Source organism: Schistocerca americana, chromosome 6, assembly GCF_021461395.2.
Source record: "Schistocerca americana isolate TAMUIC-IGC-003095 chromosome 6, iqSchAmer2.1, whole genome shotgun sequence".
NCBI classification, from domain to species: domain Eukaryota; kingdom Metazoa; phylum Arthropoda; class Insecta; order Orthoptera; family Acrididae; genus Schistocerca; species Schistocerca americana.
The window spans coordinates 205,229,488-205,254,579 of NC_060124.1; the positions used below are offsets into that span (position 1 = coordinate 205,229,488).

Genomic DNA, 25,092 nt, shown 5'->3' on the forward strand with positions numbered 1-25,092 from the left:
CCAAGCTCTGGTTAGGGCATCTTTTAAGTCTTCTTCTGATAATAACGATGTATTTAGATTCCACTGGCTTCTTACTCTTCAGGTAGGTTGTGGTGTTAAATTTACGCAGGTCAACAACGCACTGTGATCGGAAAAACTAACCCAAGCACGACTCACAGCCCGTCCTCACAGCTTTACTTCTACCAGTACCTCGTCTCCTACCTTCCAAACTTTACAGAAGCTCTCCTGCGAACCTTGCAGAAATAGCACTCCTGAAAGAAAGGATATTGCGGAGACATGGCTTAGCCACAGCCTGGGGGATGTTTCCAGAATGAGATTTTCTCTCTGCAGCGGAGTGAAAATCTCACTTGCCCGAGAAAGGCAAAGGTCCCGATTTCGAGTCTCGGTCCGGCACACAGTTTTAATCTGCCAGGAAGTTTCAAGTTCGTAAACTCTTTTGTTTGGTAAACTCTTTGGAATATTGTTAGTACCGCAGAATGTAGTAGTAGTGGGCATGCCTCTGATGGAATCGGACGTGGTTTTATGATTGAAAATGGCTCTGAGCACTATGGGACTCAACTGATGTGGTCATCAGTCCCCTAGAACTTAGAACTACTTAAACCTAACTAACCTAAGGACATCACACACAGCCATGTCCAAGGCAGGATGCGAACCTGCGACCGTAGCAGTCGCACGGTTCCGGACTGCGCGCCTAGAACCGCGAGACCACCGCGGCCGGCTTTATGATTGACAATAACAATGTAATTTGTGGTGTTATAGAAGTGAATTTTGTAAAGATGGCATGAAATTGTAAGAATTTGACAAAAAATAAAATTCAAGAGTAAGAAAGGCAAATCTTCAGACATTATTATGTCAACTGGAACCCAGAAAGTTAAAGAAATTTCAGCCCTTAGAATCCGGCTGCAGCCAACAACGAGAAAATGAAGATAAGTAAAATTCCTTTTCTTTTTTTTTGATATCTTACGCTCTCGAAACTTTTTAAACTAATGAATAGAATGGAAAATTTAATGTTGATGTGTGGGAGGGTAAGATTACAATTTCCACGATCAGCGAAAGTGTAATGTCCTTTTTCTGTGCCCAGCCAATGTTCTTCACTTTGTCGTGATGCTTGAAAGCGAGGCCACAAAATACTATCTGTTATAACAGTCAATATTTGTTGATTATGTCCACTATTTGCACTAATTTGAGTCTATATTCGGGGTTACACAAATATTTTAAAGTGTTTTTTGTCAATAAGTGTAGATTCAAATGATTACTATCGGCTAGCTGCGTTGTTTAGCGGTTGCCACCAAGGATGTTCATTAACAATTATAGTCGGTTGATTTGCATTTCAAAATCAGTTCATATCTTTGATTAGCGTAACACATGTACACCGAATTAATTCCTCCAAAAGACACAGGGTTCATTTAACACAGCACGATGTTTCGCCCGTTGAAAACTATTTCCTTTAATATTAATATGGCAGGCACTCCGTCTTCAGGCCACAAGTGGCCCATCGGGACCATCCGACTGCCGTGTCATCCTCAGTTGAGGATGCGGATAGGAGGGGCGTGTGGTCAGCACACCGCTCTCCTGGTCGTTATGATGGTTTTCTTTGACCGGAGCCGCTACTATTCGGTCGAGTAGCTCCTCAATTGGCATCACGAGGCTGAGTGCACCCCGAAAATATTAATATGGAATAAACTATTATTATTGTCCAGAGAAAATCCAATATTCGGTTCACTTCTCTATTCGAAATCGTAGGACATTATAGCTTTTCCTTAAGTCGGTTGTTATTAACACAGATCCTTTTACACTCCTGGAAATGGAAAAAAGAACACATTGACGCCGGTGTGTCAGACCCACCATACTTGCTCCGGACACTGCGAGAGGGCTGTACAAGCAATGATCACACGCACGGCACAGCGGACACACCAGGAACCGCGGTGTTGGCCGTCGAATGGCGCTAGCTGCGCAGCATTTGTGCACCGCCGCCGTCAGTGTCAGCCAGTTTGCTGTGGCATACGGAGCTCCATCGCAGTCTTTAACACTGGTAGCATGCCGCGACAACGTGGACGTGAACCGTATGTGCAGTTGACGGACTTTGAGCGAGGGCGTATAGTGGGCATGCGGGAGGCCGGGTGGACGTACCGCCGAATTGCTCAACACGTGGGGCGTGAGGTCTCCACAGTACATCGATGTTGTCGCCAGTGGTCGGCGGAAGGTGCACGTGCCCGTCGACCTGGGACCGGACCGCAGCGACGCACGGATGCACGCCAAGACCGTAGGATCCTACGCAGTGCCGTAGGGGACCGCACCGCCACTTCCCAGCAAATTAGGGACACTGTTGCTCCTGGGGTATCGGCGAGGACCATTCGCAACCGTCTCCATGAAGCTGGGCTATGGTCCCGCACACCATTAGGCCGTCTTCCGCTCGCGCCCCAACATCGTGCAGCCCGCCTCCAGTGGTGTCGCGACAGGCGTGAATGGAGGGACGAATGGAGACGTGTCGTCTTCAGCGATGAGAGTCGCTTCTGCCTTGGTGCCAATGATGGTCGTATGCGTGTTTGGCGCCGTGCAGGTGAGCGCCACAATCAGGACTGCATACGACCGAGGCACACAGGGCCAACACTCAGCATCATGGTGTGGGGAGCGATCTCCTACACTGGCCGTACACCACTGGTGATCGTCGAGGGGACACTGAATAGTGCACGGTACATCCAAACCGTCATCGAACCCATCGTTCTACCATTCCTAGACCGGCAAGGGAACTTGCTGTTCCAACAGGACAATGCACGTCCGCATGTATCCCGTGCCACCCAACGTGCTCTAGAAGGTGTAAGTCAACTACCCTGGCCAGCAAGATCTTCCGATCTGTCCCCCATTGAGCATGTTTGGGACTGGATGAAGCGTCGTCTCACGCGGTCTGCATGTCCAGCACGAACGCTGGTCCAACTGAGGCGCCAGGTGGAAATGGCATGGCAAGCCGTTCCACAGGACTACATCCAGCATCTCTACGATCGTCTCCATGGGAGAATAGCAGCCTGCATTGCTGCGAAAGGTGGATATACACTGTACTAGTGCCGACATTGTGCATGCTCTGTTGCCTGTGTCTATGTGCCTGTGGTTCTGTCAGTGTGATCATGTGATGTATCTGACCCCAGGAATGTGTCAATAAAGTTTCCCCTTCCTGGGACAATGAATTCACGGTGTTCTTATTTCAATTTCCAGGAGTGTATATGATTCGCTGCTATGAATGGTCACACTTTAGCTCGATAATAAATGTCCAAACAGGGTCTATAATCGAAAGTCAAGCTGCGACGCAATGTTTGAATAGTGTCGGCACCGGTTTGAATTACCGCGATCGACGGTTTAACACCTGCGTGTGCTTGTAGGCTGAATAAGGGAAGTAGGCTTGTCTCAGCTTTATGTTATAATTTGTTAATGAAACCCTGCGGTCGGAACAGACAATAATCACTGCAACCGATAACTCGTACGAAGGCGAGAGAAAAGTTCAGTACGGTAAATTATTCCGTATCTAACACTTGGATTCCCGCTTTCACCAAGGAGTAGAACGTGGAACAGAAATCAACAATCAAAGAGTAAATCACAGAACAAATGTCGCTTGTGTATAACGTCTCTGGCGTCCAGCGGGAAAGTTTCGCGGCACTGTACTTTCGAACACCCGCGCATGTCACGGAGCTGGACGATGACAGAAGACGCCACAAATAGTATCTTCGGCAACAACTACTGTTCTCAAGTTGGAATTCCTGATATCGATCCTTTATCGATCGAGGTGTTCGCTGGATGTTAGAGTTACCTCAGCTCTGTCAGTTATCGTAATTTTGACAATAAAGTAAAAGAAAAGAAATTACTTTTAATTAGCTCGACTTCCAATGCAGTTAATTATTTCACGCAGTGCCGCATTAACTTAAGAGGCACAAATACTCTGGACTCAAACGCTAAAAGTTCGGAAACTAAAATCTCCAACACAAAGACTCCCAGATTCTAAAGACTCTCAAACACTAAAGACGTTAACAATATGTACGTTAGGTTTATTAGTAGTTGTGAAACAATAGGTACGTTCGTTTCAAACTCTTTGATTAAAGCCCCTTGCTACTTTGCATATAATACTTGTAGGCGACTTGCCTACAACAAATAATTGCATAGCCGTCCGGTATAATGTGTTGACGAAAAAATATTTATTCGAAAAAACTTACAATGAGAAGAAACTAAAAAAACAACAGAGAAGTAACAAAAACTAGGGGACTCTATAGTCTTACGGCAAAGATAAAAAACAACACATTGGCAAAAAAATACTCTCGCGCACTTTTGGTATCACTTTGCACGAGACATGAAAAATATCACTGCCACACAGCCCCCCCCCCCCCCCCCCCCCCTTAAAGTGCGGAGCCCCAGGGGTATCTTGATACTTGAATTTTACTCGACGTCCAGCTCTCGTGTGCGTCGGGTGTCTCGGGGGCGGTGACGTTGTTGTTTGTGGTGGTGATTCACCTGTCTCGGACGATGTACTGAGAGGTGTTTCGGTATGCTCTGCGCCCATGATGTGTTGATGCACAGGCGTGGTGTCAGAGGTCGGAGAGGGTAAAACCCACGCTGGCTTGACACGTTCAATCGATACCTTTGTCGGAACACTGTTTGTACATTATGTCCACGGTATGCTTATTTCTACTCAGCACCTGAAATGGGCCCGTATATGGTGGTTGTAAAGGCGATTTGACTGAGTCTGTCCGCAACATTATGTGAGAATAATTGTACAAGTCTTTGTGTACAAACACCTTACGGCTGCCATGGCGAGAAGGTGGCGAGCAACGTATATATTTATATCACGTCGGGGTCACCAATTATGTAGGCGACTTGCCTACAACAAATAATTTCATAGCCGTCCGGTATAATGTGTTGACGAAAAAATATTTATTTGAAAAAATTCACAATGAGAAGAAACTAAAAAAAACAACAGAGAAGTAACAAAAACTAGGAGACTCTATAGTCTTACGGCAAAGATAAAAAAAACAACACATGACCAGAAAAAAAAACTCTCGCGCACTTTTGAAATCACTTTGCAGCAAACATGAAAAATATCACTGCCAGATACTCTGTTCCGTTGCATCTTGTTTTTTATTTAATTTCCTCATCTTTAAAACGGGAAATCATGATTTTATATGAAATACGGGAATTGTTCACGGCCAGTTAGAATAAATTTTAGCTTCAGAAAAGACTAGGTATGTAACGAGGGGGCCACAGGCCCCACGCCGGGCTGTAACGCTAACCACTATTACGCGTCGCATCCAGTACAGCCCGCATCAGTATTGCAAACTTTGCTACCTCGAGAGTCTCTCTAACCATGGATAACTCGGAGGCTGCGCATCTGTGACTGATAAACGCACACCCGTCTGCGTGCGCAAATATTTACTCTGATATCCACAACAGAGCGTTGGCAGAAAAGTCACCTTCCCATTTGCACGCACACGCCTGCGAACTAGAAAAAGTACCTTTGTCGTGAAAGAAAAGGTTTTGGCATACCGGCGACGTTTACACAGCTTTCAAGCTGTAGCGCCAGACGATTACTATGTGTATGCTAGCAACGCAAACTATTTGGGTTTCCTGCGAATACTAGTACTTAACTACGCCGTCTCTATGAGCAGGTGATGTAGAGGAGTTTCACACGGTTCCAGATGAAATACGTTACGCTCCTAAGCACGAACTGCTGTAAAAATATACTCCTTTTGACACACACACACACACACATACATACACACACACAGCAGTGCGCTGAGTGAGAGAGTACATGTATTCATATGAGGCCGGTTGAAATTCTAAACTTGTCACTTTGATTGAGATTTTCCGTTGCTTCTCTAAATAGCACCATTCTGAAATTTTGCAGATAAGAATATTTGGTAGGCTTTTTCTATATCTGTTTAAAATATAAAAAAAAATGATTCAAATGGCTCTGAGCACTATGGGACTCAACTGCTGTGGTCATTAGTCCACTAGAACTTAGAACTACTTAAACCTAACTAACCTAAGGACATCACACACATCCATGCCCGAGGCAGGATTCGAACCTGCGACCGTAGCAGTCGCACGGTTCCGGACTGCGCGCCTAGAACCGCGAGACCACCGCGGCCGGCTTTAAAATATAAGATACAAAGGAATTTCAGTCATTGGTTGCGAGGAGGCACTGACTGAAATCTTTGGGGAAAATTGAAAATTTGTGCCGGATCGGGATCCGAAACCAATGTCTGAAAGTCCGTTATGTCTTAATTCATAATAGTTGCTGGATCACAAAAATTGTCTCTGTTCTTCCGGACATGTCCGAATGTAACACACATGGTTGGTACTGACATGAGCCACCACCTGCAGTTGGCTGTACCCAGTGGTCTTGATGGCATCCGTAAACACCCTTTCCACATCTGGAATGATTCCTCCCGGTACGCCGCGCGGATTGGCCGCGCGGTTTGAGGCACCATTTCACGGTTTGCGCGGGCCCTTCCCGCCGGAGGTTCGAGTCCTCCCTCAGGCATGGGTGTGTGTGTGTGTGTGTGTGTGTGTGCTGTTCTTAGCATAAGTTAGTTTAAGTAGTGTGTAAGTCTAGGGACCCATGACCTCAGCAGTTTGGTCCCTTAGGAATTCACATACATTTGATTCCTCCTGGTATGGACACAGAGTGGATGCTAGTTTCCTTGCCATGTCCCTAAGGGGTCCCATTACATGCCTAATGTTGGAGCTCCCAACTACCAGTAAACTAACCCTCTGTGAATGCCCAGACCTTGTGGGCTGAGAGGCTTCCTCCGAAACAGGGCGAACAACTCCGTCTAGCTCAGGGACTTTGTCAAAGTCAGCGTCCGAACACGTTAGTCAGAAGAGCCAGTGAGGCCCTCCGATCGGCCCCTCAGAAAGTCTTTCACTGCCTGCCACAGCTTGGAACGACCTCCCACTCGACCACGAGTGAGAGGTCAACCTCAGTGCAGGCAGTACCCAGAGTGGCCACAGTAGCTGACCGATCGGAGGTCATTTGGGATGTGCTGCACCTCTCTTCAATTCCCACATCCGGCCCCGCACAGTGAAGCCTACTGGCAGCAGCTTTAATCTGTGTGTCTGAAGCCAACACCACCTGGAACTGTGAGCGAAGGGTCACCAACTCAGCCGACATCTGAACACAGCAATTACAGTTCCTATCCGTACTAAAGACGGCGAAAATACGCTCAAGACAGCTAATATCATCGAAGCTGTGCCTGATAAATAAACAAACACGCATGAAACTAGCTAGTTTAAAGTATAGAGAAAGGAGGAAATTTAAAATCAGTCACTTCTTAAGAGAAGCTGTGTCAAACACAGGGAACGAAACGCTGTCTTCTGATTTGCTGCAGTCACGAAAGCTAGCACCAGACTGCAGCTTGTAAATATTGCAGTGGCTGTTCAAATACAATGCAAATCCCTGGCGCGATGAAAACTGCGGTACTATGCACTAAACAGTAAAGAAATCGCCAAACTGTGCCTAATAAGCACACACACATAAAATTAACGAGTTTAAATTAAAGAGCACAGGGAAAATTTAAGATAAGTCGCTTCTTACGAGAATTTGTGTCAAACTCACAGAACAGAACGCTTTCCTCTGATGTGCTGCAGTCACGAAAGCTCACACGAGACTTGGCTAGCTTCGAGCTGTCCAACTGCTTGTTCACCATCGTAAGCGCTCAGGTGATGTCGTGCGGTCATGTTGCCGTACCACACGGAACGCCGCATTAATCGGTTCCACAAAAACCTTGTCAAACACCATACTGCGTAAACTGTCGAATGCATACAGAGCGTTCGTGCATAGGCCTCGCTGCAGTTAACACGTCCCGCTCTCTACATTTCCTCGTAGTACCATTTTTTTTATGTCGTCTTTGTGTCGAGATATCTTTCCTTTCGTCACAATTAACATTTAACCTAAGGGTGGGAAGTCGAGTACTCGAGTGCACCAACTGTCTATGAGTTGTGTAAACTTTATACGGTGAGTTATTCTATTTTAATTGTTTTTGTACCGTAACAATTTAAAGCGAAATTGACTGTTAATCGACCGTGACTGTTTAAAAAATGATGAAAAAGTTTTTCAGAACCCGCTACCAGTCACAAAATTTTTTGACTACTTAATTATTTAAATAAGCAACATGTTTCGAGGTATAGAGACCAGTTTCAGGCTACAACGACAATACAAATCATTTAACAAACGTGCACATAGATTTTAAAGTTGTGCTGCCAAGATTGTACAGAATATGTTTGGGGTCGTGTTTTTGTCCTCAAGATGAGCTCTGTACCTTGAAACATGTTGCTCCATTAAATAATTCAAGTGGCAAACAAAGTCTGTTACTGGTAGCGATCTCTGAAATACTATTTGTGTATCGTATTTTTTTAAGGCAGAGATTGGGGACCAGCCCAGCCTTTGCCTAAAGTGGCGTGGAAAATTGCCGAAAAATCACACTCAGGCGAGCCGATGAGCCAGACAAACGATCATTAATTCGCTGCACAGATTCAATTCTGGTTTGGCGTACCTCCATATCTCGCAAGTGAGTGTGGTTCGCATTAAGGTATATGAGCAGATCTGATTATGTCATCTATCAGTCAATGATAAGTAGACTGGATTCTGTACTGAAAATAATTCTTCTTTAGGATGGAATGCTTCCATCAAGTATCGGTGGGTACGTGTATGATTAGAACTGCAGACATCTGTGACAACTAGACTGGATAACGGGGTGTATTAGCGTTTTTCATATTTAGTTTTGTTACCAGGCCTGGTAGGCTTGATTTGAGAATTTACTTCACCAATATTAATTAGGAAGAAAAGTCAACTGTGTTTTGATATCTGTTCGAATATTGCAAAGATTATCATTATCATCTGAAGCATTTGGTGGATTTCATTCGGTTTGTGGTATTAAAAAATTATCGCTTTTCATTAACGCTTCTTACCTTAGCTATCTTCTAGATAGGTTTGTATTATCCACTAAACAACAGTGCCAGAATGTACAGCTCCGACAGAAATCAGTGCAGTCTTACTTTACACACTTTCCTTGTGATATCAAGTCCCACTAGCTAACTGACTTAGACTAAGTGCAAATAACCCCAAGTGCGATCCTGTTTAACTCATGATAAATACAAATTCCACTGAACTATTTGCAGAATAAAATCAGAGCCCTGGACACTGCCAATTGTTCTAAGCTTCACTGAACTATTGTGAAATATCGAGACCATCATCTCGAGACCACCTCGGGTGGGTATACCACCGCCCAAACCAAACCTGTATCCCCCGCCCCCCCCCCCCCCCCCACTATTTTTGTTTCTATGAAAATTTATCCCAGCTTTACTTCCCGCGCCATAACTATGTACCCACATACTGTTATCCAACTTAAACTCGCATGCTAACCTTTGACTAAACAGAAACTAATTAGAATAGACCTGTATTAAATGTGCAATTGAAGTAAAGCAGTTATCTGGCCCTAATCAAAATTTCCACTTACGTTGCGTCTTGACAACATTGTTGCAGATTTCTCGAAAGCACAACAGCAAACAGCTAGCAGACAGTGGCGAAGCTAGATTTTTGTTTCTAAATAGATATTCAAACCGTTGCTCGTGGCAATGCATAATGATAAACAGTGGGATGGGGAGAGTAACTATTCCTATGAAAAGATTTTCCAAGACAACTATTTTGGAATGAAGTGTGTATTCAAAAACACAGAGTTAACTTCCCGTGATCTTCACACATAACATTGTTCTGAACAATACTGTGCTTAACAAAGTGAACAACGGTTTAAAAAGGGCAGAATATTAACATGGAATTTCAATAAAAATCAAACAGCTTAATCGACTGATATATTACTGCATGACTCAGGGAATTGGGGTAGTCTTCTCTCAGCTCTGAGCAAATTAACGAGCTGACAATAATCATTTCTAGCTGTGCAGTGCTGCAGTGTCAACTCAAACTTCTTCTCTTCAAAAATAATAATATTATTCAAAATTTATATTCTCTTCGCTTTATAATATATACATGACATTTATTCCTGCTGTACTTTACAATAAATCTTTCTTCAACTAACAGATACAATCACGAGTCAATACAGCACTCCTGAACACAACCGCCACTTACCACACTTCAACTAAGAATGTATCAGAGAGTTCAAAGACTGTGCCACGACAAGACCAAAGATTGTTTAACAGTAACATAACTTGCTCTCTCTCTCTCTGACGTGCATATCGATAAAATACAAAAATCAAAATCACATGACCACCTTACAAACTGACATAGGCCTTGTCTCTGCAACTCCATCTGGAAAAGTGCAAGAGAGGCAAGGTGGCCACCACCTTATATAAGTTTGTCACCCCTCCCCAGAAATTCCAAGCATGTGTGTCACTTAACGACTTACAGCATTCAATAGCCTTAGTGTATAATTCTTCATACAATAATGTAGTTTCGCATCTGGATGTACCATTAGATGCATGCTAAAAATCTGAACACAAGGCAAAGCATATTCAGTTCTATGTAAAATAGCTCACCCCAAATTATACAAAAGCATATTTTTATTCCAGTGGTCAAATTTAGATAATAGTCCCTGCTTTGAATAACTGTTGTATACACATATACAGCATTTCCTTTGTAGCACTGCAGTCAGATTTTATATGGCTGTAGCCATCTTTAAATTAAGGGCAGAACTATGCAAAAAATAAACAAATTATTAAAAATAAGTCACACAACTCGTAGAAACTAAAGGTTGTTGGTGATGTGTTTGTATATGTCTGCCCATACATACTACCTTGCTGATGGTGTAACTGACTTGGTTTATAAAATATGAGCGAATAGTTATTTAAATAATACAACATGTATCTAGCTCAGTTGATGCACATCGAGCACTACTATTTGATAGGTTGATCTCTTTTGAGCAATAGAATTTACAAAAGTTATTAATTATTTACTAAATTTCCATTAAAAGAACCTTCTTGGCACTGTAACTTCTTTCACAGATTATATCCATATCATATCTATATACGAACATATTCGTCTTTTTCTCCTCTTTCAACTGGTGTATCGTGCTTCATTGTAATAACAATAGTTAGTGCCACAAGTGTGCAAATATGTGCAAATCCAGTCATCTCTTTGTGATGTCATATGTTGTTAGCACTTAGATTTGACAGTTTCGCATGACCCCCGTCACGATGCTTTACCGTCAAGGCAAACCTCACTGCTGTGGCAGCCTCCACGCCACAGTGCGTCTAATTCAACCACTCCACTCGACCAAATCAGTTATTTCAACTCGGTTTGTCGTACTTTGGCACAACCTAGTTCACTTTAAACGTGTCAGTAGAGGCATTCTGTCTTCTGTTTCTCGCTTACGAAGGACTGTGCTATGTATCTACATTCCACACAAATTTGACTTTTGAAACTAGTTGCCTTACCAACATTTTTTTTTATTTACAGCATCAGTTCTTAGGGTGAAAGACCTTGTGAAACATGGCTGAAGACATAAATTCCTCATTGCAAGCAAGAAAGACGAAAACCCCACTGTTCATGACGTTTTAATTGAATTCGTCGAAACGTGTGTCGCGAAGAAAACAAATACATTTTAGCATTTGCATGGACAGTAGCAGCTACCAGTACAAAGGCGACAAAAACGAAGAACATGGCCGTTATTATTTCAACAGTATTCGTGCATTGAAAAGGTGTAATACTGTAAAATATTTACGTCGCTGCATGCAGACAAGTCAGTTACAGACTATTCACATAGCAACATAAATTATGAGGTTTCTGAAAACCACTATTTTACTCTAGACCACACACTGAGAAAAAAATTCGCACAATTATCATATAAATGCCGGTTTTTGTAAAGGTTACTTTTTCCTCTCTGCCGAAAATGACGAAAGTAGCATTTTAAATACCATTAAAGTTTCAATAAAAAGTAAAAACAAAAGAATTTAGCTTGTACAACTAGGTAGTTGTCGACTCAACACTCGTCACTATTGACACACGCTGCGACCATTCTCATGCTTAGTCCCTCTCTCAATCTAATCTCTCTCCGTCCCCCCCCCCCCCCCCCCCGTCCCTCCTCTCTCTCTCTCTCTCTCTCTCGCTGTCTCACCTATACACATCGTCCGGAACCGCGGGACTGCTACGGTCGCAGGTTCGAGTCCTGCCTCGGGCATGGATGTGTGTGATGTCCTTAGGTTAGTTAGGTTTAAGTAGTTCTAAGTTCTAGGGGACTGATGACCGCAGTAGTTAAGTCCCATAGTGCTCAGAGCCATTTGAACCATTTTTATACACATCGGGGACATTCCGCTACACACACACTCTCTCTCTCTCATCCACATGCAACAGTCCCCCGAACCGCCTCGAAGGATTTCGTCGCGTTGCCATCTTTGCTTCGCTGTCCGTGGCTACATAAGCCCTTGCCGCGTAGAACGGAGTACAGATCTCACCTCGAATTTGTGATTGCAATGCGTAGTCCAATCCGACATACTAAATCTGCACTTTACTCGTGGACTGCAGTATACCTGATTTGTGTTTGGTATTGACTTCAGCTGTAAAATGCAGTAGCTTGTGGTCAATATTATTCAACGTTTGTCATGTTGTGAAATTAATCTGTTGATTTTAAAACACAGAATGGAGTACTGGCTTAAAGTGCTGCAACAAAATCTTGTATCGAAAGTTCAGAGGTAATTCGCTCGGGAGTGTGGCATCAGCTTCCGACTAAGACTAAGAGACCGAAGAAGATAATGTAACTATAGCATTTCAAACACTAAGATATCTGACGACCCGCTAATAGCAGCAAAAAGAAACTACGACGAATCTTAACATTAATCTCGGATCTGTTGATTCTAACGGCTCTCGCCTCTGTATGTTTCGTAGTACGTTATTTCCGAATAGTTCCATAGGTACCTGCTAATATGCACCGATATTTAGAAGCGATACACCCCGATTGCAAGGACAAAAGTGAAGAAATTTTTATTCGGAAGGAATAACAATTAATAAGAAATCAAGAAACTATGAAGTATGCGAGCAAAACTGTGAATGAAAAAGCCACACCGAACGAGGTGGCGCATTGGTTAGCGCACGGGACTTACATTTGGGAGGACGACGGTGCAAACCCGCGCCCAGCCATCCTCATTTGGGTCTTCCGTGATTTCCCTAAATCGCTCCAGGCAAACGCCGGGATGGTTTCTTTGAAAGGGCACGGCTGACTTCCTTCCCCATCCTTCTCTAATCCGATGAGACCGATGACCTCGCTATTTGGTCTCTTCCCACAAACAACCCAACCCAAAAAGCTACAGACGCATCGTCTTTGCGCAGCTGTCGCATTACACAAGCGACCGAAGCGCACACTGTCGCTGAGAATATGATAAAACCATGCCTGACAGACATAGCACAATGTAGACTCGATGAAAAACCTGCAAATCATTTTGTTACAGTGCTACTTCCGAACGATACTGTTTCTCGTCGAATTAACAATCTTGCGGACTACGTAAAACGAAAACTAGTTCTTCGCATACACAATGCATAGGTTGACACTTCAGATAAACAACAAAATGGACCCATTGTCAAGATCAAGTAACTGTGACGGATGCCAGGAATTTTATATAGGTTAGATCGGACGTAATTTCAACACCAGATTTAAAGATTAATAATTCTATAGCAGAAACATTACAAATAAGCAAGAAAGGAGGAGTTAGAGTTACATTCGAGGGAATGGATATATACCCGCATGCTGCCAGAGCGGGATGGTATGTTGAACGAAAAGAACTATGTAGCACAAGGTTTTCTGCAGAATTTTAGGCGAGTGTTTACCGGAATGGGATAAATGTTGCAAATGTTTCTTTACAGTTGGGGCGGAATCAGTATCTGCCTTCAGTCTCGTGAAAGTGGGTTTTATGTAGCGCGCTCGCTTCCGTATGTATGCGCACTAGATTGAAATGTTCATAACAGAGCATGTATCTTGTAAACCGTTCGAGGGGACGAAACTAGAGTCAGGCAAACGATAGCACGCAGGGAGGAGAGCATTTTTCCATCTACAGCGATATAGCAGATGCTATAATTTTTATTATTTTTTTTTCAAACCAGTACTGTAATTTCTTAAGAATCACAGACAGCTAACTATAAAAGAGAATTTTCTGCTACGAAAAATATGAAATTTTATCGCTTATGTTGCTGTACACCAATACAGTGAGGTTTTCCGTAAGCTATTGATCTCTCTGGTCGTCAATTGCTTGTTTAGTAAAATATTCTGCTTCAGGATTCTGTCGCTAATGCAAGGTGAGTTTGTGTAAATTATACTATGTTTTGGCAAAAGAAACAAAATTAGACCTATCAACAAGAGAAATGTAGTTATTACTCATAAATGATGATGCCTCTTCAAATGGTTAAAAGTTAACAATTCAGGGAACAATAAGTCGCCGATTATGTTGCAATTTTGGCGGAATCCAGTAATCAATCGTATTTTTAATAGTGAACGACTGCGATGAAAGTTTATCAAAAGATTTTCTGTCTGCTGTTACGAAAAACAAGCAAAGAAATATGAAAATAATCCGCAGCAAATAATGCACAATATCTTTGTTCTTAGCCGCATCAGAGTGAAGCGGTGAACTTCTTCATCTTAATTATCTTTTGATGTGTTAAGGATAGATTATGTACTGTATATTTACAATTTATTTTAACATTAATGAGATTCTCAAGCAGTTCATACAGCAATGACTATCACATTGTCGTTACCTTGCTAACCACAATTAACAGGCATCAAATTTGTTATTTCTAATAGAACAATTCTGCATTTTTGCAGCGGGCTAGAACTAGCCCAGTAACACTCAAAATGGTTCAAATGGCTCTGAGCACTATGGGACTTAACATCTGAGATCATCAGCCCCCTAGACTTAGAACTACTTAAACCTAACTAACCTAAGGACATTACACACATCCATGCCCGAGGCAGGATTCGAGCCTGCGACCGTAGCGGTCGCGCGGTTCCAGACTGAAGCTCCTAGAACCGCTCGGTTACAGCGGCCGGCCCAGTAACACTCCTTCATAACTCTGAAGCTGTGAACACACTGACGACCTGCAGAATTTTGCCATCTATTCGTCAAAGTCAATATCACTGATTTATTAAGAGGTATTTGTAGTAAGAAGATTCACTTCCTCACTCTGTACGGGTATAGGAGCGAAAAGAGGCTACGGTATGCTATTTGCTGTAATTTTTCATGTGACGAAGATATCTGAAGTGCAGAAAGAAAATCCTTTGGTGCCTTTCATTGTGTCGGTTTACAGTAACACAAGAGAAGAAATTTCATGACTTTTATACTAATAAATTCTTTTTTCACTAGCTGTCGGTGACTCTTAAAAAATTACAGTATTGATTTTAAAAAATAAAATAAGAACTATAGCTTCTGCTATATCGCCGAAGATAAGAAAGCTTTGTATGTTAACCATATTTGAGAGCTATCATTTGCCAGAATCTCGTTAGGACATCTTGAAAGGCTTTCGAGATATATGGAATATTATGAATATTTCATTCCCATGCGAGTATAATCGTAAGGAAACAGGTACATAAAATCCATTTTCTTGAACCTGGAGGCAGATATTGATCCCCTCCCAAGTTTAAAGAAAAATCCAAAATGTTAGCTTCATTTCATACACAGAAATATATGGTCTAATTTGCACCAAACGCCAATTCATAGCGACCCGTATTTTTCATTCCAATGTTTTCGAATTTTATGCTCATTGTCGAAACATCACAATAAATATGACCACTAGTGAAATGATGATGGGCACTTCCGTGTGAAGCTCACATATAAAGGTACAAGTAACGTAGAAATCAAAGATTTTGTACGGAGCCCTCTACCGACAGAGGGCTGCAAGTACGTTGACTTGAAGAGTAAAGATGTAGAAAGTTAATAATGTTTGTGTCACTTCAAAATCTGGAGTTTTCACGTAAAAAATTTAGAGGCATTACTTTTAGCACATCCTCGTATCATGAGTTGTTATGTTTATGCAGGTATTCCATTAAGGCAGTAATGTTAATTTAAAGTATTGATGAATGTGGAACATTGTTCTCGCTCGTGTTTACTATGACATTGTTTATGTACTAAAACGACAGGTGCAAATTTGTGTACATTAACAACAGGAGATGGTGTAAATTTTCGAGTATAGCAGTATCACTTAAAAATTGTTATTCATGGTAGATCATGGAATAAATGACAGTGATAGTACAACAGCCGGGGTGGAAAACGGAATTGTACGTCAATTAATTTGTGGCTGTGGGACTTGAAATAAAAAAAAAGCCTTGTTGGGAGGTAGACGTCCGATGAAAGATGAGGTCATGAAAGAAGAACAGCACCTCATTTTGACAATGTCTGGGGATAAATCGTCTGACATTGGCCAGGAATGTTATGGTATGGCCAAACTTTCTCTAAATTAGGATGGAAGAGCAAGACTTTGATCCACCTTTTAAGCATCGAGCGGCGCATGGTCTTGCAGGACACTGAATATGCGATATCAACTGTAAAATTATGAAACACAGCTTACTCGACTATGTGTGTAAATTTAGCGACGTTACAGTATTTCCCAGCGAGTGCCTTACTGATTCAATCATTACTTTATCGAAGTGTTAAAAAAGGAAGGGTTAGAGTTTAACATCCCATCGGCGAAGCGTAAGCTCATGTTAGGGTAGGAAATTGACTGTATCCTTTCCAAAGCAACCATTTCGGTATTTGCCTTAAGTGACATAGAGAAACCGCACAAAATCCAAATTTGGATAGCCGGACGCGGTTTCGGTCCACCCAGATGTCTGTCTAGTGTTACCCAGGGCCGTTTAGAGAACATTTTTCCACACTTGTGACATATTTGTCCTCTGTAAGTCTGTCTTTGTACAAGATGGTTGAGGGACTTCTCAATGTTAAATGTAAAATTAGAAACACCTTCAGTCGTGTATATTTTGAATGTAATTGATTTATGTGACCAGTTTTGGCATTTCACTACAGGGAACTGAAGATGGTTTAGTGAAACGCCAAAACTGGTCACAAAAATCAATTACATTCCAGATATAGACTGCTGATGTTTTTTTTTTTTTTACATTTTCTGTCATTTACCGCTCGCAATCCTCCTCCCTCCCCCCCCCCCCCCCTCCTCACTCTCCCACCTCTTAGGTTTGTTTTCGTTGGCTCATGGTAAGATTTTTTAAAATAAGTGTTATTGCCGTAGAAAGGGATTGATTTTTTTCTTTTAAAATGAATACTACAGAAACATTTCTCTGGAACAAAACAAAACTAAATTAAAATGAATACTACATAAACATTTCTCTGCAACAAAACTAAATTTCTGAATCGTATTCCAGTACTGTATTCTAAAAGAGATAACAATTCTTTCCTTGTAAGGTAATTCTTGAGATCTTTACAGCCTTTCAGTGAGAGCAGAATTATATTGAAATTTTTGTTTATTTGTTGACACATTCAATATTAAACTTCCTGGAAGGAATGAAAATATGAGATCATTATCTTTTTTCAGTTTAATAATGGAAATATTTAATCCTTTAACTTTATTTTACTTTCCGTCGGAGAAGGTAAGCCACAAATATAAAAAAATCATCCAATTTTACTGACATATTAAACGTAAGACACAATTTAACTGCGTAGTACTATGTTACGTGTGGAGGAAACTCATCAGTAAGACGTTAAATTTTAGAAAATTTGCCGTTAAAGTAGTTGAAGAGTGATGAACATCATAAAACATTTTTATGTTTAAAACTGAAAAGGAAAACACAAAAATGTGAGACTAGTTAAGTCACGCATAATTCCTACAGCTGTTCAGTATATCCTTTGGATGTGAACATGGTACTGAAACCTTTCTATCCTTTACTCTAGCAAAATATTTTAAAACAGAATCTGAAATGGTATCTTGAGGAGAATGGATTAAGTGGCCTAAGTTAATACTGTCGTTCATGAGAAAGGGTTGAGATAAGGTGTGTCTTCATCAACTTTAGTTTTGGAAATCATCTTTCACCGCTATCTACTGATACAGGTAAGGCCAGAATAATTCATAAGCTTATAAAAGTATTGGGGGAAATTGTCAATAAAACTGCTTTGTGAAGTACGTCCACCAGGAAGAATGGGCACTGAGCTCATTCGCTTTGACGCCATATTCATCACCATCACTTACCACAGCCTGAAGAGCAACGTAGACGGTTTTAGTTTACCATCACCTCGCATCTACAGAATATGAATATCCTATAGATAGCTGAAGCTTCTACTATGACTGCCCACATCCTCATATCTATCTTTTAGTGAGTAGATACCTGAATCGAGAGTAATGTAAAAAACCTTTACCTTAGAGTAGTACTCTGCTTCATCTTCATGAATAGGTTCAGTGTTAGACTCCTTGGTAAATTGCTTCTTGTCTTTCCTGGGACGAATTTTCTTTTCCAAGTTTGTCTGCAAGAACTTTTGCATCCGTTATCACGTTAGCAAAACTCTCTTCTGGTCTCGTCTTTATGAGTAAGCTGTCAACACTTACAGGTAAATTCACAGCATTGTGTAAATTTCCAGTGACTCTTTGGACAGAATTTCTCGCAGTTTAACGTAGTTTCATACCAGATAACTGTACCAATCTGGATTCTGGCGGCTGATTGTGTCCTTTGGGCCTTAAACCAGCCCTGGTGCTACCACTGTTGATCAAGATGCTGTAAAGGATCATTTCTGCACGAGTGAATGTCACAAAATGTCGAATACGTAGTATGCTTACAATGTATTGCATTGAGATATTCTCAGTTCTGTCACGTAACAGAATGTAATTTTGTTTCTTTTTTATATAGGGTCACCAGTGCTGGAGCGAAGTACCAGTTGATGATACAGGTGAGTTGCCTGACGTTCACTAAATAACTATTCTTAGAAATACATTGAAAGACGCTTAAGCTACATTTACAGCCTCTTGAAAAGACCCCGAAGAGATATGACTTTCGACCAGAAAGTAGCTGATTCGAAATCGGGAGGTGGAACGAATTTTGATCATTGACATTTGGACAGCAAAGAGAGGGGTGATTACGCTGTAAAGCACTTGACTACCACTCTTTGCACATATGTCCTGGGATAGCCCAAACCTCTCGTCTGTGTCTCAGGGCAAAAGAGAATGTGGCAGTGTTGATGGTTATGAGTCCATTGTCAAGGGATGGTAATTATAGCAGCCCATTGCTGCTATTTGGGAGAAATAGGCTGTATACGTGCATCTAGTTTCAACTTGTACGTTCCTTTCATTCCATGTTCATCCCTAACGAGACAAACGCGACACAACACTACAGAAGCACTCATTCAAAGGACATCAATAAATGCTTGGCATCTAGTAACATGTCGGAGGGAATGCATGGCACACCTCCCCAAAAGAGACCTTTCTCAGGAGAAGCATAGGGGATTCCTGTGTTGACCTCAGATCCAGCTATTTTAGTGTGTGACTGGTTTAGGGTTTGGTAACCTACTTTTCGATTATTTCGCGTAATTGGTAACCGGAAGAGGAGCATGTATTCGCCCAAACAGTTACAGTAGGTGCTTAATATATTAATTTCTCAGTATTTTGCTTCGAATCCATTGGCATGGTGTTTATAATCTGTGACAATAGTAATAGTTATAAAATGAGAGTACGTTGCCATGTTTTACAAGATCATTGAATTTAAAAAAATCTCAAGTACTATATAAAAGACAATACGTAGTGTAACAAATGGTAATTTTGATTGATTCCAAACAACCGAAGGACTTCAGGAAGGCAGTCCCTTTCCCCTTTAACCTTTATCACAGTCATGGCTGAAGTTATGAAAGGAGTGAAGCAGAACAACAATAAGCACACCAACGCATTTGTATTTGCAGATGATGTAATAATTTGGAGTAATAACAAATAAAGAAGTTCAGGAGAGTCTAGGCACCTCGAATGATCATGTAATATCACATGGATTAATAAATAAATCATAAATGGTTTCAGTGTCTATCAACAACAGAACAAGGAAGGAAAAATGAGCCTGGAAGATACACAGCTGGAAACAGTTGACCAATATAAATATCTTGCGTGCATCATTTCAAATGATAAGCATGGATACAGCATGAGATCAGTAACTGAAGTCAACACTCAGCCCCATCCTACGACCACGTTTGAAGTGTGCTCTGAAACGAATAAGTCTCCTTAAGATCAAAGCAGACTCTCCTTCAGTCAATCAGTCATACTATATCCCAATAGTAACATGTGGTCAGTCAACCTGCACTACACCCAAACAGATCGACAACGAACGGCAAGCCGCTGTAATGAAATTACGATCTATGAGCCAGAAAACTAGAAAAGATAAGATTAGGAATGATAAAATAAGGGAAGAAGTTGGAGTGCACATACGCTTGAAAGAAGAAGTTAAAAAAATGGCTCTGAGCGCTATGGGACTTAACATCTGTGGTCATCAGTCCCCTAGAACTTAGAACTACTTAAACCTAACTAACCTAAGAATATCACACACATCCATGCCCGAGGCAGGATTCGAACCTGCGACCGTAGCCGTCACGCGGTTCCGGACTGAAGCGCCTAGAACCGCACGGCCACACCGGCCGGCTGAGAGAAGTGACAAGTAGTTGTCTGAAATAGCTTGACCACGTCAAACGAATGGACGAGGGAAGGACAGCAAAACATTGGCTACACAAACGTGTGATTGATAGAAGCCCAGTAGGACGATCGAGGTATAGGTGGCTGGACCAATTGAAGGAGGATGTAAGAACAAGACGAGTCAGCTTGGGTACAGTTCTGAGAGACGAATTATATATGTTCTGACGAAAGTGGAGAATGCTCGTACACCACACCCGGGGAGCTGGAGCAGGAAACCGATGATGATAACAATAAGTAATTTCGTTTAGTTTAAATCATTGAGTATATTTATTATAAATTCTGTGGACTAAGTTCAAAATGGTTCAAATGGCTCCGAGCACTATGGGACTTAACTGCTGAAGTCATCAGTCCCGTAGGACTTAGAACTACTTAAACCTAACTAACCTAAGGACACCACACACATCGATGCCCGAGGCAGGATTCGAACCTGCGACCGTAGCGGTCGCGCGGTTCCAGACTGTAGCGCCTAGAACCCCTCGGCCACACAGGCCGGCTGTGGACTAAGTGCTGAATAACAGAAATATTTTTTAGGAAAGGTAAGGTTCCTACTTCGAGGCCTCATCTGGCTCACAGTCTGAATCTGAGGAAACAACACACACTCCACTGCAGGGTAGCTGGCTGATAACACCTCAAACATGTGACAAATCTCACTTTTATGATTATATTTTTGGACCATCAGATGCATTTCACAATACTGGCACCGGTTTCGACCACCCAGTGTTAATCTTCAGACATGCTGCAAGCAGTTTCCGTTACGTTGTCAACAATACCGAATGTGACCCCTGTTATTGTTTAGTATTGATGACGACGCAACGGTAATAGCTTGCACAATGAGAATTTAGACGAAAAATGACCACTGACTGGTCGAAACCGGTTACAGCACTGTGAAATCCTCACGTGATTGTATCAACAAATACAAAAATAAAAGAACTTTAATCTCTGAAACATGTCATTCTTTTCTAAATAAATCTCACAGTCTTCAGCTAAGGGATGCTTTATTCTAGCTCACTGTAGCGTCGAAATAGTTCATGTGAGCAAAAATATCCGGATGTCTGCTAGTGAACATTAATATGCGTTGTGCTCGCCGTTCACCTTTATGACGGTTGAAACTCTGCGGGAGACAATTCCAGTGAAGTGTCTGGATATCTGTGGAGGAACGGCTGCCCGATTTGTCTCAAGAGCCAAAACCACGGGAGGAAGCGGTGTTGCAGGCAAGTCTGGAACCTGTCTGGAATCAATTCGACGTTCTAACACATCCCAAAGCCGTTCTGTTGGATTACGTTCGGGGCTCTGGGTAGGCTAATCTATTTCAGGTATATTACTGTCCGCGAAACATTACAGCGCAGATGATACTTAACTAAAGTGTGCATTGTCTTGCTGACACAAATAGTCATTGTCTCTGAACCGCTCCTCTACTGTTTGCAGTACACAATGCCGTGAAAGTTTTCCATATCCTTCAGCATTTAGCGTTTTTGTAAGTGCAATAAGGGGACCACACCCTAACCAAGAAAAACACCCCCATACCGTGACACCACCTCCTCCGTACTTCACTGCTGGCACCACGTGCGATGGCAGGTAACGTTCTCCAGGTATTCGCCAAACGCAAACCCTCCCATCGGATTCCCACAGGGTACAGCGTGATTCAGCCCTCCAAATCACTCCCTTCCACTCATCCACTGCCCAGTGGCGTCGCTGTCTTCACCACCTCAAGCCTCACTTAGCTGAGAGTACGCAAATGTGAGGCTTCTGAAGAGAGTTCAAGCCTTCCACCTCATTATTTTTAACTGCACACTATACAGGGAGCGAAAGGCTATTTACAATTTGTACAGAAACCAGATGGCAGTTATAAGAGTCGAGGGGCATGAAAGGGAAGTAGTGGTTGGGAAGGGAGTGAGACAGGGTTGTAGCCTATCCCCGATGCTATTCAATCTGTATATTGAGCAAGCAGTGAAGGAATTAAAAGAAAAATTCGGAGTTGGAATTAAAATCCATGGAGAAGAAATAAAAACTGAGGTTCGCCGATGACATTGTAATTCTGTCAGAGACAGCAAAGGACCTGGAAGACCAGCTGAACGGAATGGACAGTGTCTTGAAAGGAGGATATAAGATGAACATCAACAAAAGCAAAAGGAAGATAATTTATTTATTTATTTAACTTGGCAAGATTAGGGCCATCAGGCCCTCTCTTACATCTAACCAGGCGTTCTACTTATTTTACATTCATATGTTTTAGTAGGCATGTTAAACTACATCTAGTACAAAAAGTGAAATAAACAATTAGAAAGACACACCTGGAAAAATACATACATATAGAGTTTATATTCGTAGTTCATAAGTACTGTTATAATTAGACATGATTGAAGAGACAGATTTTAGACAGGAGTGCTAGCAGCAGGGAGTATGAGGGTGACTCATGGTGAAGGGAGGAGAAGAATAGAGAGACATGATGAAACATAATTAAGGAAATATAAAGGAAAAGAAGATTGCGTGGCTAATAGAGATAGATAAAGAGGAAGGCATCTCAGGAGCAAGATAGGGGACGCTAGCTTTGCTATTTGACAGATGAGAGGATTGGCCTTGTACATTAATGGAATGTAGTCGAATTAATGGAATGTAGTCGAATTAGTGGAATGTAGTCGAATTAAGTCGGGTGATGCTGCGGGGATTACATTAGGAAATGAGACGCTTAAAGTAGTAAATGAGTTTTGCTAATTGGGGAGCAAAATAACTGATGACGGTCGAAGTACAGAGGATATAGAATGTAGATTGGCAATGGCAAGGAAAGCGTTTCTGAAGAAGAGAAATTTGTTAACATCGAGTATAGATTTAAGTGGCAGGAAGTCGTTTCTGAAAGTATTTGTACGGAGTGTAGCCATGTATGGAAGTGAAACGTGGACGATAAATAGTTTAGACAAAAAGAAAATAGAAGCTTTAGAAATGTGGTGTTACTGAAGGATGCTGAAGATTAGATGAATGGATCACATAACTAATGAGGAGGTGTTGAATAGAATTGGGGAGAAGAAAAATTTGTGGCACAACTTGACTAGAAGAAGGGATCGGTTGGTAGGACATGTTCTGAGGCATCGAGGGATCACCAATTTAGTATTGTAGGGTAGCACAGAGGGTAAAAATCGTAGAGGGAGACCAAGAGATGAATACACTGAACAGATTCAGAGGGATGTAGGCTGCAGTAGGTACTGGGAGATGAAGAAGCTTGCACAGGATAGAGTCCTGCATCAAACCAGTCTCAGAACTGAAGACCACATCAACAACAAAAATAGTCACAGTGTTAGCTGGGCTGCTGGTAGCTGTTTGGAACTCACGAGTGATTCCCTCTGCTGATTTCACACGATTTTTACAGCCACTCTCGGCGGTGCTAAATGGTCCCTTTTCTCACCCTTTTCTCATAACATGAGATCTGTCTGGCCTTGTTTTTGCTGTGACTGCTCCTTCGCGCTATCACTTAGTAATCACAACACCAACAGTTGGGCAGCTTTAGAAGGGCTAAAATGTCGCCGATGGGTTTGTTACTCACATGACATACAATGATGACCGGTCCATGTTCCAAGTTAAGGAGCTGTCCCGACAGTCCCATTCTGCCTGTACTCCTTCTCTGCTGACAACACAGTATTTCCCGCCTCCGCTTATACTTGCGTGCCCTTCTAGCGTGACATATAGGCATCAATTTTGCGTAACATAAGGATGTCCGGACTCTTTTGACGAGATAGCTGCTTATGTGCAGTTGTCTGAAACTTTAATTTTTTATTTGTGGGATCATTAGTTATACATAGTATAAAGTTTCTTTTTTTTTATTTGTAGCATCATTAGTTACACATAGTATAAAGTTTCTTTTAATGGACTATATCTGATGGAGGGAGGGAAGTTCCGTCTACACAGAGGTCATATGAGACACAGAAAATACTCGGAAGGACGGTAAAATGAATCGCCTGTGTGCTTTCCAATGGTTTCAACCTAGCATTCGTCCTAAGAGATTACGGGAAACAGGAGGAAGCCTAAAACTGGGCAGCTGAATGGGGATTTAGCTAGAGTGTTACAAACGTGAGTCGACTTTTTTTTCGTTCTAACACAGAAAAGGATAGCGTGCGAGTGCATCCCTCCCTCCCCCCCCCCCCTCCTCCACCACAAGTCACAACCCTGCTACTCGTACCACCCCTACACACACACACATACACACTCAGTAACTTGGAAATACGTATTCTGAGTTGAATATCCATTTAGTATCGTTTAGTCGCTTCCTTCCGTATACAGCCTTCGTTGCAATCTGTAGTTTACGTCTACCAGCTAGTTAGTATGACACAATGAAGCTCGAATACCTTGAGGTAACATAAGCCGTACAATACCTCCTAATATCGTGTCGGACCTCCTTTTTCCCGGCGTAGTGCAGCAACTCGACGCCGCACGGACTCAACAACTCGTCAGAAGCCCACTGCAAAATT

The 25,092-nt window shown here is 42.0% G+C and overlaps 1 protein-coding gene across 1 annotated transcript in view; it reads left to right on the forward strand.

Annotated features, from left to right (window-relative positions):
• Positions 1–25,092, forward strand: part of LOC124620051 — a 395,729-nt gene that overhangs the window by 126,162 nt on the left and 244,475 nt on the right. The window contains exon 2 of the mRNA XM_047146718.1: positions 18,819–18,858. Coding sequence (XP_047002674.1) covers positions 18,819–18,858 — 40 coding nt within the window. The remainder of the gene's footprint in view (positions 1–18,818; positions 18,859–25,092) is intronic.